Source organism: Pundamilia nyererei, unplaced genomic scaffold (genome assembly GCF_000239375.1).
Source record: "Pundamilia nyererei isolate P.nyererei 1_Seehausen unplaced genomic scaffold, PunNye1.0 scaffold00099, whole genome shotgun sequence".
NCBI lineage: Eukaryota > Metazoa > Chordata > Actinopteri > Cichliformes > Cichlidae > Pundamilia > Pundamilia nyererei.
Window position 1 is genome coordinate 495,309 of NW_005187500.1, and position 17,225 is coordinate 512,533.

Genomic DNA, 17,225 nt, shown 5'->3' on the forward strand with positions numbered 1-17,225 from the left:
TTTTACTTTGCTTTTTCCTGACATTTGAACTCTTTCTTCTTGTTCTCAGCTGAGATGTGCATCGAGAAGAGCCTCTTGTTGTTCCGATTTGCTCCTTGCGGCGTTCCATGCCAAGGCAGCGACGCTCCCAGAGCCACAGAGAGCAGCAGTGCTCTGCTGTTCCAATCAAGTTCTATTTCAGAAGGAGACTTCCAAGCCAGCTCATCTGTGGGGCCTCAGGCTGCAGGGTCTGAGGAAAGCTGCGAGTCCAGGTCTGGACAGAGTCAGTCGTCCGGTACTCACATTCCCAACTCATCCTCATGTGGCCACAGCAGGCGAACCCATCGAGACTCGACAGAGAGTCTCTCCCCCCAGCCTGGGGAGCCAGCCTCCCCCTCTGCTTACAACCGCAAAGCTCCGTTCAGTCGGGCACGCCTTCGTCTCCTGTCCTGCCGCTCTATAGAAGAGCCTCGCATGACTCCCTCAGTCAAAGATCGCTACCCGATACTCAAACACATCCTAAACTTCATAAAGGACCAGGCTCTCACAACAGCGAGGTGAGAAACTGCTACTCTCCTGTTTGGTAACGCATAATGAGACTTGCATCCAGGGTTAAGTCCTCGTTCTTCTTCCTGCAGCATTCTGCAGACGCTGTCTCTGAACAAAGCGCAGGCCCTGAGTGTGTGCAAGGTGCTGGAGATGGTTCAGCGGTGCTTCCACTCCATGGGTCAGCCGCACCTCTTCCAAGCCCCCTGCATCCTGTTCCTACAGGAGCTGCTGGCATGCCAAAAAGACTTTACCTGGTAAATCTCAGTTTTTCAGTTTCGATTCATTTACGCATGAACCTCCATGACACAGGAGCAATCAGAATAAGGTCACAGAATATGATGCTGCACGCATACTGGTCCTAGTGGGATAGTAGGTCTTAGATTTCCATAATGAAAATAAATGAATGGATTCATTTAACCCTTTAAACCCTGACCTAATTTACCTTTTAAACCAGGGGTGTCCGACTCCAGCCCACGAGGGCCGGTGTCCTGCAGGTTTTAGACGTGTCCTTGATCCAACACAGCTGATTTAAACGGCTAAATGACCTCCTCAAGTTCTCCAGAGGCCTAAATGAACTAATTATGTGATTCAAGTGTGTTGACCCAGGACGAGTTCTGAAACCTGCAGGACTCCGGCCCTCGAGGCCTGGAGTTGGACACCCCTGCTTTAAACACTCACCCAGTTAAAGGGTTAAACTCTGCAGATTGCAGCAAAGCACGCAGAGTCTCTCCAGGCCCCAGAAGACTTTTTACAGCAAGAGGTTTTTAACAGTTGTGTCCCAAAATGTGATGGCAGCAGTTTAGTTTGGTTCTCAAGTCTTTTTGGAGATTAGTCACCGATGTCAGTTTGGTGTTTTGCTGACTGGCTGCACAGAAACAACATTTTCTTTGTGTTTTCCAGTTATTTCTCTCAGCTGTCAGACAGCGGGCAAAAGCTGGGAGAGGAAGTGAGGCGCTCCTACCATCAGCTGGTGCTCATGCTTGTGGAGGCAGTACAGGGCTTCAGCAGCCTCAATGAGAAGTGAGCGCTTTCCTCTAACCCGTCGTGATTTTGTGAATTTAGATTTGTTGCAAGTGCAGGAAGTGTTGTTGTGAAAGTGCGTGCACGGTGACCTGATCGCGATCACTGCCCACAGAGCGTTTCTGCCGGCCCTGTCGTGTGTGCAGACCTGCTTGTTGCACCTCCTGGACATGAACTGGGAGGCGCACGATCTTCCTTTCTTCCTGAGCATCAATCTTCCTGACCTCCTCCTCAGCATGTCTCAGGAGAACATCAGCGTCCATGACACTGCCATCAGGTAATCTCAGTGCTCGTCTAAATGTACGAAAAGCTGCTGAAGGCGGCAAAAGACACCTCAGTTTTCACAAACTGCTTTATTCATAAAGTTTCTTCTGTGGTTTAACTTCATCTGCAGTCAGTGGACAGAGGAGGACGAGATTGCAGACTACAAGAAGAACCAGGAGTGGATGGATGAGTGTATGGACGGGATGTTTGAGAAGTGGTATGACAAAATTGATGAAGAGGAATCGATGGAGGACAGGAGGAAGGTACACTGCAGTCCATGAACGTAGGGCTGTTCGATATAACCATATATATCAGATGACGATATAAAAACATCGTTTCATTTTACACTATCGTTTGTTTCGTGCTGTCGCAAAATAAACTGTTTACGGTAATATTTGTTCATGGTTCTGATGTCACTGTAGTGGCTGTGTTAATTTATTAAAGTTCTCTTATATTTAATATACCCACACTGCTGACGGACAAGCGCCTGTTTTTATGCGTTGTCGTTAGCAACAACGACGGTAACAGCATCGCGTGTCCGCTCGTTTATGTTCCACATAAACCTTTCACAATAAAGCTCAAGATCCTGTTGAGACTTTTCAAAATAAACTGAATCACGTGAAAGATGCAGATTATTGACGGATGAGAAGTAAAAAAGAGCCGCCAGGAGCTAAAAAATAAAGCTTAGACTCAAACGTTAGAACAGGCTTCTCCCCGCAGCACGCCGTGTAATAAATACTCACAAAGGAAACGGCGCCGTTACAACTTATGACTAAAATGTATCGTTTCATGCATCGGTTAAAACACTCGACTCAGCTACACGACGCGCAGCTGGAAACACTTCACGTCGAGCTGCCCGAGATTCACAGCAAATGTTACATTTCTGTGATTTATATCGTTATCGGACGATAGATGTTTTATATCGGGACATGAGATTCTGGTCGTATCGCGCAGCCCTACATGAACGTTTCAATGTTCACAGCCAGACTCGCCTCAAAGCTGGCTGCGTTTTCTCTTCTCCACATTCTTCCCTTTGCATTTACAAAAACCTGCAGATTCGTGCTGCAGCTTACACACATGTGCACGCATGCTCCGTCATTTTAAAAACTCTAATCAGGCACGTGCTCCGTCCACAGATGCACATGTTCATTGCCCGCTATTGTGACCTGCTCAACGTCGTGATCTCTTGCGATGGCTGTGAGAGGATGGCACCTTGGCACCGCTACCGATGTCTGCAGTGCATGGACATGGACCTCTGCAAGACCTGCTTCCTTAGTAAGTGCATGACACCGATGATCAGAGGACCTTCCCGTAGCCGTAGTTATACTCACTCTGGTGTATATGCAAACCAGGTGGTGCCAAGCCTGAAGGCCACGAGGATGACCATGAGATGGTAAACATGGAATATGCCTGCGATCATTGCCAGGGGCTTATTGTAGGCAGCAGGATCAACTGCAACGTGTGTGAAGACTTTGACCTGTGCTTCGGTTGTTACCACGCAAAGAAGTATCCTGACAGGTGACGCGCGTCAACTCACATTTAATGTTGAGGTTGGCCTCTTTAGTTCTCCTTTTATTAAATGGTTATCGTCCCATCGCCAGCCACCTGCCCACCCATCGGATCACCGTGTACCCCATGGTGACCATACGGATCAGCGATCGCCACCGTCTCATCCAGCCCTACATCCACAACTACTCCTGGCTGCTGTTTGCTGCTTTGGCCCTGTACACGTCAGAGCTGAGCAGCGAGAAGCAAACGGATGGAGACACCTTGGACAGCGACACTCTGAACGTGGCCAAAGCCCTGCAGACCCACTGCTCCCAGCTCATCACTGACTGCTTGCTCAAAGGACAGACTGGCAAAGGTAAGTTCACAGCAGTGTAGCACTTGCATAATTTTACGTTGCACAGACTGGTTATTAACATGTAATACTCTCTGTTTCTCCTGTGCTCTGCATAGGTTTCCGTTCCTCTGCTTTGCTTGCTCTGCTGTCCACCAACGATTCTGCTTCTGACAGCGAGCTGTGTCCAGTCTCTCCCGAGTCCTCTCAAGAGCTCAGCACAGCCACGGACACCTCCTCGCTCCCTGGTAGCACAGCAGCAATCTGCTCTCCTTCATCTCCTAAGCACAAGGTGGGGAATGCAACTCATGTTCAAAGATAATGTGACGTCCTCATGTTTGGGTCTCGCCGATTTACAGAAAAGATGCAGAAACGTGTAAAAGTCAGCCTGTCCTCTGTCAAACAGGACAAACCGTCAGATGAGAAAAAGGCAGAGGAGGGGAGCTGTCCTCCTCCTGCTCAGCCAGAGTTGTCGCTCCCTCCGAGCAGTGGGCCGGGGGACAAAAAGAAGCTGGTCACTCAAGACACCCTAGACTCCGCCCGGCTCAGCCAGACCCCGTCGGTGTCCAGCGAAGACGCCCTCTCTCCTGTGGTCCGACGTGAGTGCTTTCACCCAGACGCTCGGCCTGGTTCAACTCAATGTATTCATTTATTTATTTACTCTTCTTTGCTCCAAATTGTGGACCAGGAGCAGTCAACTCGCCAACATCTGATGTTGTCAAGGAAACTGATGATAGGCTGCCCCCAGTTCCCCTTCAGGGACACGTGTTCTCCGAGTGCTCGAGAGAGAGGATCCTGGGACTGCTGGCAGCCATGCTACCTCCAGCCAAACCAGTAAGAGACCAAAATCATTTTGTGGGGTTAAAACATTAAGATAGGAGATACAGCTCTCATGTCTGTGCAATAAATATGGAGTTACAGCTACAAGGCTAATCTGCTGTCAGCCGTTTAGCTTGGCTGAGGTCAGGGGCTGGCACTGACACTGTGGGCCATACAGCAGACTCTCAGGGAAACTCCAGTCAGTACGAAGAAGCTGAATTACACATTTAAACAATGAGAAGTGGACAAACGGCGAGCCTTGCTGGACGGCACCTCGTTGTCCAACAGTTGGACAGTATAAATGATTGTGTACATGTTTCTAAAGGTTCGTCACTCCTATGACTGCGCTGACATATTCTCCTCTTATCCTCACGTGTGCTGTCTTCCTGTCAGGGCTGTTCCCTGTGTCTGCCCAGTCTGAGCTCCATGCTGCCACAGCTTTTTAAGGCAGTCATTTCCAATGCTGGCTCTCTGAATGAGACCTACCACCTCACCTTAGGCCTCCTGGGTCAGCTGCTGCTCCGGATCCCTCCCATGGAGGCTGACGCTGCTGTGACAGAGGCTCTGGCTGACAAGTATGAGTTGCTGATACAAGGAGAGATGTCCTGTTCAGACATCCAGGGCTGGAAGACCATACACATGCTTTTCAGCCTGGGCGCCGTCTGTTTAGACAGGTAAATATCATTATGTTATTATCCACCTGTTGCAGACGAGCCAGGACGATGTCTCTGCTGATCACAAATACAGGACAAAGTTGCCTCTGTTTTAAATTAACAGTCATGTGATTGAAGTGCAGATCAGCCTTTATTCACGAGTCTTAACAAAATACTGCGTGAACTGTTTTTTTTATACGTTGGTCCCTTTTTCAGAGGCTCGATAGTAGTTGGGCAAAGTGACATCACGTCAAAGAGAAGGACTGTTTTTAATCCTTTTCTTGAATGCGTGGACATCAGCGCTCTGACAGACCTGCAGCTGCCCTCACATGCTTTTCGTTTGTCCGTCTTTCTGCCTTCAGGTTCCTCTTCAGTAACTGAAAAGCTTTTGGGTTCAGTTTAAGCGTCTGACAAAAGCGCCAGTCTTTGCCATGAGACGCTCTCGGCTTTGAGTCATTGGGTGTTGAGCGATCGGCGTTGCAGCATTTGGCTGAATCTGAGCAGAGTATTGGTCGACAAATTCATCCTGCTGCTTTCTGTCAGCTGCTACATTTTGCTCTTGAGCAGGGTCGGCATGATGAGTGCCGTCTAAAATGTCCTCATGTGCATGAACAATAAATGTAGTAACGCTCTATAGCAACAGTTACTATAATGAACAACTTCATCGAACTGTATTTGTTCACAGATGTTGGCAAAGTGCATTTAATGGTCTCTGTATATTTATGGTCCCCTCAACAATGATGCGAAAAACTGGGCCAATACGACACGTTTGTTAATGCAGGGACACGCGTGTTAACGTGGTCCTGGTCTCCCACTCAGAGTCTCCGAGCGTCCACATTCAGACCTGAGGACACTTAGTGTGACGGGAGATCAGCTCACACAGATCTGTGAGCCGAATACTGTCAATAAGCCCCGTGCAGTGTTTTTAAGACCGTTAAACGTGTCAGGTAGTGACGTGCAGCTCCATGAACACGCACAGCTGTGGATTCAGCTGCGCTCGTAGTTCTGCAAACTTTGACCCCGCAGAGTCGAGCTTTCAGTTCAGTCGGCTGCATTTCGATGTCCTCTGTGTCTGAGAGACGAATCCAGCTGCTTCTTAAAGCTTTCTGGTTTGATCAGGAAAGAAAACATTGGTCCGAACACCTCAGTCCTGAAAGCGTCTCGAGTCTTCGGATGTATCCGTGTATTTCCGTGGTGCTGACGCTGGCGTTTGCTGTTAGCTCACATACCGTCGTTGAGAAGTGCACAGCTGTGTCTGTGCAGTGCGGCCCGGCCGTAGATATTTATTTCTTCATGCACTTTCTCTGGTTAATGCGTGTCGAGCCACAACTGGGCGTGCCAGCTGCGGCTCGAGTGCCCAGGGTTGATGATGCTCTTTGTCCAATTACTTTTGAGCCTCTGAAAATGTCTGAACGATAAAACATGTATAAAACTGTTTGTACATCCTACAATCCCCCGAACGTCGATCGCAGATCGATCGATTTGAAATCCCCTGCGGGGCTTTATAGAGGGAAACTACAAAATTATGGGCCTAACGGCAGAGGTGGCGCCAGTTTGTTTGTTTTTCCCTGTTGTTGTTTTTTGTGGATGTGTAAACAGCTGTTTGGATGTTTGGTTGCAGTCGCATTGGCTTGGACTGGGCATGCACGGTGGCAGACATTTTGCACAGTCTCAATGCTTGCCCCGAGTGGTGCACAATCATCGCCGCCTTCACTGACCATTGCATTCAGCAGCTGCCGCAGACTCTGAAGCGCACCAACCTCTTCACACTGCTGGTGCTCGTGGGCTTCGCCGAGGTGGGTAGAAGACAGTTGATGCTGTGGAGTCTGAAACCTTACTGAGACTCTGTGAAGCCTATTGTGACGTGTGTGTGTGTGTGTGTGTGTGTGTGTGCGTGCACGCCAGGTGCTGTGCGTGGGCACCCAGACGGTGTTTATCGACAACGCCAATGAAAAGCACAACATGATCTTGCTGAAACACTTCACAGAAAAGAACCATGCTGCGGTGGTGGACGTTAGAACACGCAAGAGGAAAACAGGTTAGCACAGTAGCTTCTGGACCGCGTATGATGAGGAGTCATCTTTGGATTAACCTTCTGTGTGTTCGCTTTCGTAGTGAAGGACTACCAACTCATCCAGTCTCAGGATTCTTGCACGGTCGGTCTACCGGGGCAGCCAGAGGGCCAAGGCTGCCCAAAGACGCTGCTCAGTCGCTACCTGGGCAATTTCACCTCCATTATTAGCCACCTGTTGCAGACGAGCCAGGACAACGGCTCTTCTGATGCCGTGGAGGCTTCCTGGGTCCTGTCTTTGGCTCTTAAAGGCCTCTATAACTTACTCAAGGTACTCCAACCATATCCGCCCTCCACGTTGGACAGCTTCTTATCAACAAGCTATCCCCGACCTGTTTAACGTGATCAGTATCCCAACTCTGATCAGACAAACTTGGCACGATTCCTTTTCATGTCCTGTTGTGTTTTTTGTTAAGAAGCACGGAGTGGAGCACGCACATGAAGCCATCCAGGAGTCAGGCCTGACCCAGCTGCTGGTGAGGAAGTGCAGTAAGGGGACCGGCTTCAGCAAGCTGTGGCTGCTGCGCGACCTGGAGATCCTCTCCATCATGCTGTACTCCTCAAAGAGGGAGATCCATTCCATGGCCCAGGACCCGGAGCGAGAGCAACGAGAGCAGGACAAGGAGCACGACTCGGACCACTCCAGCTGCTGTGCTGACGACACGGATGTCAATAAGCCCGACCCGCTGGAGGGTCTGGATGAGGAGACAAAGATTTGCTTCCAAGTGAGTTGTGCTGCAAACACGCGCAGCCAAACCTGGGGTGAAAGAAAACGCTCAAGACTTTTTTCCTTCCAAATGCAGATCACCCACGATGCCTTAAACGCCCCTTTGCCCATTCTGCGAGCTATGTATGAGCTGCAGATGAAGAGGACCGACTCGTTCTTCCTGGAGGTCCAGAAGAGGTGAGGATGAAGATTTACTTTGTGATTCATGGATTCACTCAAATCTAAAACTTGCTGTGATGTTGTGCTTTTCAGATTTGATGGAGAAGAGATAAAAACGGACGAGACGATCCGTACGCTGGCCCAGAAGTGGCAATCCAGCCGGCGGCCTCGGTCTGAGGAGCGGAACACCAAAGCTGTGGACACGGACATGATTGTGGTGTCTTGCATGGTGGGTTGTTCCAAAAATGCTCTAAAACACCAGTTTCTCAGTCAAAAGTGTTACAAGTCGTTGTTTGAAATGATAATGTTCTTGATTGGCCTGGCAGTCTAAACCGAGTCACTGTGAAAAGGCCACAGAGGAGATCAACGTCGTAGCCCAGAAGCTCATCACCAACTCGGAGAGCGACCTCCAGCTCAGCTATGCCAAACAGAGACGCACCAAAAGCTCCGCTCTGCTGCACAAAGAGCTGGATGTGCGCAGCAACCGAGCCGTTCGTCAGTACCTGGTGAAGGTCAACCAGGCCATCGCCACGCTGTACGCTCGCCACGTGCTGGCGTCGTTGCTGGCCGACTGGCCCGCAGACGCGCCGATGAGCGAGGAGGCCCTGGAGCTGAGCGGGGCCTCGCACATGGCTTACATCTTGGACATGCTGATGCAGCTGGAGGAGCGGCCGTCGTGGGAGAAGGTGAGACGGGAGGCAGAAGTGAACAAAAGTAGTGTGCGAGTACACGATGGGCTGAAGCCGCTTTGTTTGCTTTTACAATCAGATTCTTCAGAGGGTGCTGAAGGGCTGCAGCCACAGCATGCTCTGCAGTCTCTCTCTCACTGCTTGCCAGTTCATGGAGGAGCCTGGCATGGCAGTGCAGGTCAGAGAGTCCAAACACCCGTACGATAACAACACCAACTTTGAGGTGAGCCGGTTGTTGTTGCTTCAAACGTGAACTCCACAAAGACCTGCGCTGTGTTGGGATTCATGTCGTGTGTTCTGCCCTCAGGACAAGGTGCACATCCCTGGCGCCATCTACCTGTCCGTAAAATTCGATTCCCGCTGCTACACAGAGGAAGGCTGCGACGAGCTCATCATGTCCAGCAGCAGCGATTTTGTCCAAGATGTTCACAACTTCAGTGGGTCTCCGCAGAAGTGGTCCGATTTTGAAATCCCCGGTGAGGACCGTCCGTGTGTGTTTGCGTTTGAGATCGTGTGACTGTTCACTTCATATTTGCATCTCTGGCTTTCTCAGGTGATACCCTGTACTACAGATTCATGTCAGACATGAGCAACACAGAGTGGGGCTACAAGTTCACCGTAACGGGGGGACACAGGGGCCGTTTTCAGACAGGTGCCGTCCTCCTTCTGTTTGGGTTCAGATTCGCTTTGCAGCCTTTTTGTTGAACGTCACATTAACATCAACTCTTCTCTGCTCGCTCATCAGGTTTTGAGATACTGAAGCAAATGCTAGCTGATGACCAAGTGCTCAGCCAACTGCCACTAGCCGACATCTGGGAGTGGCAAGTGGGCGTGGCCTGTCGACAGACTGGAAACCAGCGACTGAGAGCCATTCACCTGTTGCTGCGTCTGCTGCAGTGTCAGTCCCAGACGTAGGTCGAGCCTCCTTCTTTTTTTCTGTAAATGCGTCCGTGACTGTCACACTCCCACCTGGATGCAGCCGTGCCGTCTACCTCTCATCTTTAGCTCAGCATCATGTCCTGGTGCAGGAGTGCACCTCCACGCAGCGTTTGCATAGAAGCCATCATACATGCTCTTGTAATCATGATGGAAATTAGGTAAAGTATGCGTTTAGAAATTTCCATATGTGCAAACTGACCCAGCAACCATCAGGTCACGATGAGGGAATTCATAGAAGTTGGTGTGTAGACGGGCAGCAGCTCCATCTTTAAGAGTGAAATCATCCGTTTAGCGTCCTAGAAAATCTCTTTAAAGGGTTTTCTGCGTTTGAGTTGGGAGCTATATCAGCGGTCCCCAACCACCGGGCCCTGGACTGGTACCAGGTCGCGAAAGTTGAGGCTCGAGTGTGAAATTTATGGTTTTCAGGCTTTTTATCATTATTTTTTATCCTGGGTCGTTTCCTGTGTGTTATGAATAAATCTTCTTTTTTTGGTACCGGTACTGGTTTTATTTTGTTGTATTTATCCGCGACACCTTAAAGGCCGGTCCGTGGTGCAAAAAAGGTGGGGGGCGGCTGAACGAGATGACCTCATGATGACAGACTTGTAAGATGATGAACAGACAAAGTTTGAGAGTTAAGGAGGTGATATTAGCATTTTGTGCCAGCTTTTCATCCTGCTGTTGATGTGTTGCTGCAGAGCCTGCACGCTGACGCTGCTGCGACCTCTGTGGCAGCTCTTCATGTCTATGGAGAACAGCCTGAGCCAGGATCCCACCAGCATCACGGTGCTGCTGCCTCTTCACAGAGCCCTCACTGAACTCTTCTTTATCGCAGAGGCCCGTGCAATCGTGAGTAATGCATCAACACACACGTCTGGTTTGCCATCCTCGTGGGGACATCCCATGGACATAACGCTTTCCATAACCTCACCATCTATAATGAATGCCTGACCCTGACCAAAATGCCTTCAGCCCTGTGGGGACCTGGATTTGGGCCCACCAACATATGAAGCGTGCGCACACACACACACACACACACACACACACACACACACACACACAGCTGATCAGCTAAAAATCCTTTTTCTTCATGTTTTTGTCACTTTTGAAATATGAAGCATTCCAACAGTAAAGATCTAATATGAAGGAGCATTTACTCAGAGCTCCTGTCTGCGTCTCTGTGAGCATGTTTACCGTGCACCTGTTCTACGCTCGGCTCGTGGCCAAAGCCATCTGTGGGACAGCGCCGTGCTGCACGGACGATGAAGAGATGCTGCTCACTGTGATGCTTATGAATGCTCGCTCTCTTTCTCCGTCTCAGTTGTTTTGAATTATTAATGAAGAGAAGTCTCGAGATTATGAGCGCACCATCAGCCAGGAGTTTCCCATCTGTCGATGCAGGGGAAGCAGGCAGGACCAGAAAAGCAGGACCTCTCCTGCAGCCTTCCCAGCGAGGCCCGAGGCTTCTCTCTGATAATAAAAGGACATGACTTAAATCGTCTTACAGGACGGAGTCTCTGCTGCACCCGCTCGATGTTGTCACGTGTAAGAGAGGGACTGGCGAGCTGAGGTTCTGCAGTGTTTCTGAACAAGCACCAGGGGGCGGTAGTGGCGCTCAGTACATTTGCCTGGGATGCCCCTCATGAATACTGCAGTCAGCGTAACAACACATGATGGTGTGTAACGCGTTGTGTACAGCAGCACTGCAGACACACTTCGGTTATACAAACACGTATGATGCAGATTTTCTTTCTTAGAGTGAAGCTGTGTGACGTCAGCAGTAGTTGTTGTTCACGCCGCGCCAAGTTCTCCAGTGAATGTGACGCAACTGTGATTTTCCTGATGGGTGTGAAATGGCTCCGTGGTTTTAACACCACACATGAACACGTCGTGTTGCAGCTGTCGAAGTAAGGGTGGGCTGAGATGTGCTTGGTCCGGGATTATTGGAAGTGTGGTTGTAAACTGGATTAGACTGGTGACAAATGGGCTACAAAGCGTTTAGATTACATCCAGCCAAAACTGGGAATGCTGGTGTCCACTGTGGCTGACATACTGGGGAAGCATCTGTGATCTTCCTCAGAAAGATGTGACTAAAGTTGGCTGTCAGAGCTGACTGCAGTGATGATGCACGGCCATACTGACCAGCGCCGTGGTGACAAAATGTTCAAGTCATACGAAGCTAACGAGCAGCATCGAGTCCTCTGTGGCTGCATTAGCTCTGAGCGCCTACGCAGCTTATTAGAGGGCTTTAGGGGCCACCGGGCTTCACGTTCGGGCTTCTCGTTCTCTGAATGCACATAAAGTTCATGGTCAGCTCCTCTGAGAGTCAATTAAGTCGCTGCCTAAGAAGGGAAAGTTGTGTTTAGGAATCCAAGCTGTAAGTCGTGCACCACTGCCTGTACAAATCGTCCTGGGTTGCTCCTACAGCGTAAACACTTTGGATGAATGCTGGAGCAGAGCTCTGGACTGTGTTTCCAGTGCTGTAAAAGCTCAATTTGGCCAGTCTCAGTCCATTTAGCCTCTGTGTAGTCTTATCTGTGTTTTCCAAATCCCTGTGCTTATGTAAGCCCAAGGTACATCTCTCTCATAGGGCCAAGTGGAAGCTCTCGTTTAGTTTGTTTATAATTTTCAATGACTATTCCAACATCCCACGCTTCAGTTAGATGCTGAGATGAAGAGAGGTCAGGGAACCAGGCCTCATTTATAACCGAGCGCCTCTTTTATGGAGCCTGCTGCTCTGTTTCAGGAAGTTCCTTCTTTATCTGGTTTTATTCATGCGTCTTGCATGCATGCATCAAACTAAATGCTGGAATGGTGCAAACGATGCATTACTAATTTACCTGCGTTGGACGTGTCTTCCAGGCTCAGGGCGTCCTCCAGGAGTACCTGTTAGCCATGACCACTGATGAGCAGCTCCTCAACCACACCGCCATGGTAAGGCTTCCTCTCTCTCTTTGTCTTTGCATATTAACATATTCCTAAATTCAAAGCATTGCGCTCAGCGGACGGTAGCAGCTCAGAGAAGTTGCTCGTGCACCTTAAAGTGTTATGCAACTCTTTCTTAACCACGCAGTCCCACTGATTGAACGCTCTTGAGTTGCTGTGAGTCAGCTCGCCTGGAGTCTTTTGCTAGTGAATCACAGAGCTGTTGACACCTAGCAGATCCCTCTGCACCCCCTCCCCTTGTTTTGAATGTGTGTGGGCTGTGCTCGGGACTAATGTATTTGGTAATTACAGTCCATTAGCATGTGTGGCAGAGCGAGCCACAGTGTCCTCTGCACTCAGGACCACGCAGTATAGCAGAGGAGCCCACAGGCAGTTAGGAGGAGCAGAGGATGCAGCATGAAAAGCACACTGTGGGTGGTTCTGCTGAGTGGTTACCTAATACCTGTCAGGGTGAAAACAAACCCAAAGGTGACACAATAGTCCAAACTGTTACGATAACAATGGATATTTGGGGCAAATCAGCTGATGTCCCAAACGCTCTGAAGCCACCGAGGACGGCTTCGCTCGCCGTCGTGTCTTCACAGCTTAAAGTCATGCACAGGGCTGCCCATCACTTACTGATCACTTAGTTAAACAGTGTGTTTTTGATTTGATGAAATTGCCCACCAGACCCCGTGAGCACGGTGACAGCCGAATCGGCGAGCGCGATGAGACGGAGCGTTTCCTGGAGCTGAGCTGCAGGCTGGAGGAGGGAGGAGGAAGCAATTAAATGAAACATTGTTAAAGAATTATTGTAGAGCCGCAAGATGGAAAGAGCAGAATGAGCTTCATCATTAATCCTGCAGTGCATATATCTGCTCTCCTCTGTGAGGAGATAAAAGACACAAGTGTTTGATTAAATTAAGGCTGCATCCGCTGTGGCTGCATGCTTTATATTAACCATTAATGAAACGAGCAGGTATAATGTGAAAAAGGGACTGAAGTGATGAATCCTCTCATCCGACGGCCACCCTCAGCTCATTGATTTGGCTGCTCACTAGTTAGCTGTCTGCTAACAGTTCACTGCATCCACCTGCTTGCATGGCACTAGCTGCGCTTAGAGAACTGAAAATGTGCAATTTATAGCTTAAAAGAAACGATGGTGTGGTTCGCACTGGGACAAATGGGTATAACTTGGTGTGGGACATGTTTTAATGCTATGCAATGTGTCAAATGAACTGTGAAGCAAACCAGCACAAGTCGGCCATACTGGGTGTAATGTGTCCTTTCCTTTGGTGCATGTCTGCAGCCTGGCTGCTGCACTCGAGGAGCTGCAGACTCTTAAATGTCAAAATGGAAAGCTGAACTGGGAGAAAACAAATGGAAATGGTTTCTAGGCAATACTAAATATTTCTGTACTGCAGAGCAGCTCTGAACATGTTTGTCAGTGTCACACAGCCTAAACATGCAAGCTGTCCAGTTTGAGACCAGGAGAAGACGCAGGTCCCCGGGAGCTGCAGACATCAAAAGTGCACCAACGTGAAAATCTTTCAGATCAAATATGTGAATCAATCTGCTGTTTGAAACACTTCCACTGAATGTTTCCTTGGAGCAGAAGCTGCATCAGCCTACAACAGTTTCCTGATATTCTGACAGATCTTATGTGCAGAAATCAGAGTGATGCACGTGACCGACTGAATGTGACGGCGTTATTAATTATCGTGGAAGTGTTTGGGTTTTTGTCCCGCTGCCATTAGTGGACTCGACAAAGGAAAACTAGACCCCGCTCTGAGCAGGTGTCATGGTGGACGATAACAGGACGCGGCTAATAAGGGACAAAGTTTCATGTTAACCTGGCACAGCACAGACGTAGAGACGTTATGGCATCGTTAGTTTCAGAAAGTCATCCTTAATATTAACATCTGCACTGTTTGTTCCGCCTCATCGAGCCTGATTCTGTCGGAGGGTTCTTCCTCTAATGGGAGGTTTTCCTCCCTGCTGTCGCCAAGCGCCTGTTCACAGGGGTGGTCTGCGTGTCGGGCCCTTTGCTGTAGTGTGATGCTGTATAGATGAACTGAGTATTTCTTTGTACCTGCAGCTGTTTCCTGACGTACTTTTGCTTTCTGTGCAGGCACTGAAGAACATCGCTGCCATCAGCCTGGCCATCAATTACCCCAATAAATCTACGAAGCTACTCAACATGTCCCCGTGAGAGGACCCGAGGGAAGGAGGAGGATAACTTGAAGGGGACACATCCTGACTCTGCTTGTTTAACAGGCACAGAGATCCAGAGGAGAACCTCGGTTTACCATCTACTGCTTTTCCTCTACCAGGACCCCCTCTTACTCTTCAGACGGTAGCTCGCAGTGCAGCACTGTGGACGTGGGTGTGGAGGGGACTCGAACAGCTTTCCACACTTACAATCCTTTTTGCCTTAGGGGACTCGGTTATATCAGCATGTGCATTCACTGAAACCGGAACAAATGTAGGGTGTAACTGTCATTATTTTTGACTTGAAGTATCTGTGCTAAATGACATCAAGTGTGCCAAATTTGCAGCCTTCCAGGGGAAGTGTTATTCCTAGTTTTCCTGCCTTTCCCCTCCCTTCTGTACAGCGGCCGCTCTGGGTTGCGTAAGCACTTTTCAGACATGGGACAGCTGACATTGCTGGCTTCATCAGTCACTCCCATAGGTGGTTTCTGCATTAATGTTCCTCACGCTTGCATTTTGACACACCCACGACAGCGACAGCGTTGCATAATAATTCCACATGTGCAAAAGACCCGTAGACCTGCTGTTAGTATTGCACACAGGGAAATGTAACCACACCTCAGTGCCGTCATTGTCACTGAGCAGGATGTCTCTTTCTCTCTGAGAGCGCTGCAGGGCGTGGCTGAGAGACTCCGCCCCTCACATGGAAGCAGTGAGACACAGTTGGGTCCCCCCTCTGTCGCCTGCGTTAAACGTACAGGAAGGTTTTACTAATGTTACAATTCAGCAAAAGAGGTCGTTCTGCACACGTTATTGTTGTTAAGGGCATCCTGTAAAAAGACACAAAGTCCTGGTGTCGTGCAGGCACGCCCTTTAATGACACGCCACACGTTTAGACTCGACCTGCAACCTTCAGGTAAATATTACAGATCTAGGATGTTTTTGCCACTGAGACACGACGACAAGCCGTTCAGATACAGCCGCCAGTTGATCGTGGTGAAAACGGGTCACCTTGGCGACTTGCGTCTCCGTGGACACGAGAAGCATCCTAAAAATACTGTCCGGGACATTCGGGTCTCATTAGTCACCACAGAGAGAAAGTAATGACCTACTAGCTAATCCCTCTCCATCCTTCCTTGCCGCCTCCTCCTTTACTTTTTACCCTCTGTGCTTCCTTTCTTCTTCCTCCTTTTTTTTTCTCATTGAACGGTGAAATCGACGTGTCACAATAAATATGCTAAACATGGATCTGACCTGTGTATAAAGGGAACGAAGGCTCACAGGACGGCAGCAGAGGGAAATCTGAGACCGTTTCACTATTTTATGAAAAACTATCATGATGTCAAATGTTGTTCTTGAGAAGCGCCCGATCCCTCGAAGGCCTCGACTTTCATCGCTGACCCTGTGACACGTTATTATGAAGTGAATCTGACTGCTGTTCAACATCAGGTCCTCACGTTCAGTCGCTTCCTAAACGTGTCGCCTAACCCTTCGTCTCATCGTGCGGCACGTGGCCACGTCACGCTTCGAATCATGCATGTCTGAGTCCCAATCATTATTGGATGAATGCAGTTTTGAGTTGTAGGAAGGCGTGGTAGTTTTATACCAAAGAAACTGTCGTCGTGAACGTCTGTGAGAGATCCTGGTGGAGTTCGTTGTGTCTCTCACGCAGCTCCACCTGCGAGGCGCAGAGGAAACCTTGAGACGTCGCGTCGTCTTTTTTGTTTGTGTCTCTTTTATTTCTTCATCTTTTAATTCTGAAGTGGCCCCACACGGACTGCTGGTGGTTTTGTTCACACAAACATCAACCGCAGTTAGCAAAGGCCAAGATGTGCCCTCCGCTGGGCTTCTACAACGCCTCACCGATCTACTATGTGCCTATGGTTAAACTGAAGCAATCATAATTTAACTCGTGTTACCGGAGTTCTTATTAATTATATTTTAAAAGAGAAATATATTGTTTAATTTGAGGGGTTTTTGTAACTTTTTACTTTTAACGTTGCTTTTCTTTTCACGCTGATATTTGAGGCTGACTAATCTGAATGTACATATCTGTGAATATTAATTGCACAGGAGAAAAAAAGACTTTGATATCAACCCCTTACAAATAAACATTACCGGCACTAACACGGACACTCGGATTCTGGTTTTGTATGCATGGCACACCGAAGGTAAAACTAAAGTCCTGCTTGGGTTGAAATGTCATCCATTTCTAATAAAAGATAGAAATGACTTAAATTTGGCGCCTGCTGTCATCTTTCTGTAGGAGCAGCGTGTGCTGCGGTAAATAAAGTTTGATCGATCGTTCAGCAGTGATTAGAGCCCGCACAGTGAGCCAGCGCCATCAAGAGTTTGCTTTCACCCTTTGACTTCTTAAAAA

General features: G+C 48.9%; 1 protein-coding gene across 5 annotated transcripts in view; it reads left to right on the top strand.

Annotated features, from left to right (window-relative positions):
- The window catches only part of zzef1 (zinc finger, ZZ-type with EF hand domain 1), a 28,920-nt gene extending 12,107 nt beyond the window's left edge, over window positions 1-16,813 (top strand). For 3 of the 5 annotated variants that reach the window (XM_013912733.1, XM_013912734.1, XM_013912735.1), the window contains exons 29-54: window positions 50-536; window positions 618-782; window positions 1,429-1,548; window positions 1,664-1,825; window positions 1,943-2,075; window positions 2,949-3,087; window positions 3,165-3,330; window positions 3,414-3,676; window positions 3,772-3,944; window positions 4,059-4,251; window positions 4,341-4,486; window positions 4,865-5,145; window positions 6,746-6,920; window positions 7,030-7,162; window positions 7,240-7,466; window positions 7,612-7,920; window positions 7,999-8,099; window positions 8,175-8,310; window positions 8,408-8,767; window positions 8,850-8,993; window positions 9,078-9,246; window positions 9,324-9,422; window positions 9,516-9,681; window positions 10,408-10,558; window positions 12,572-12,643; window positions 14,766-16,813. In XM_013912733.1, coding sequence (XP_013768187.1) covers window positions 50-536; window positions 618-782; window positions 1,429-1,548; window positions 1,664-1,825; window positions 1,943-2,075; window positions 2,949-3,087; window positions 3,165-3,330; window positions 3,414-3,676; window positions 3,772-3,944; window positions 4,059-4,251; window positions 4,341-4,486; window positions 4,865-5,145; window positions 6,746-6,920; window positions 7,030-7,162; window positions 7,240-7,466; window positions 7,612-7,920; window positions 7,999-8,099; window positions 8,175-8,310; window positions 8,408-8,767; window positions 8,850-8,993; window positions 9,078-9,246; window positions 9,324-9,422; window positions 9,516-9,681; window positions 10,408-10,558; window positions 12,572-12,643; window positions 14,766-14,846 — 4,751 coding nt within the window. In that variant the 3' untranslated portion in view covers window positions 14,847-16,813. The remainder of the gene's footprint in view (window positions 1-49; window positions 537-617; window positions 783-1,428; window positions 1,549-1,663; window positions 1,826-1,942; window positions 2,076-2,948; window positions 3,088-3,164; window positions 3,331-3,413; window positions 3,677-3,771; window positions 3,945-4,058; window positions 4,252-4,340; window positions 4,487-4,864; window positions 5,146-6,745; window positions 6,921-7,029; window positions 7,163-7,239; window positions 7,467-7,611; window positions 7,921-7,998; window positions 8,100-8,174; window positions 8,311-8,407; window positions 8,768-8,849; window positions 8,994-9,077; window positions 9,247-9,323; window positions 9,423-9,515; window positions 9,682-10,407; window positions 10,559-12,571; window positions 12,644-14,765) is intronic. The other 2 variants (XM_013912736.1, XM_013912737.1) reach the window with 2 other exon arrangements.
- The last annotated feature ends 412 nt before the right edge of the window (window positions 16,814-17,225 follow it).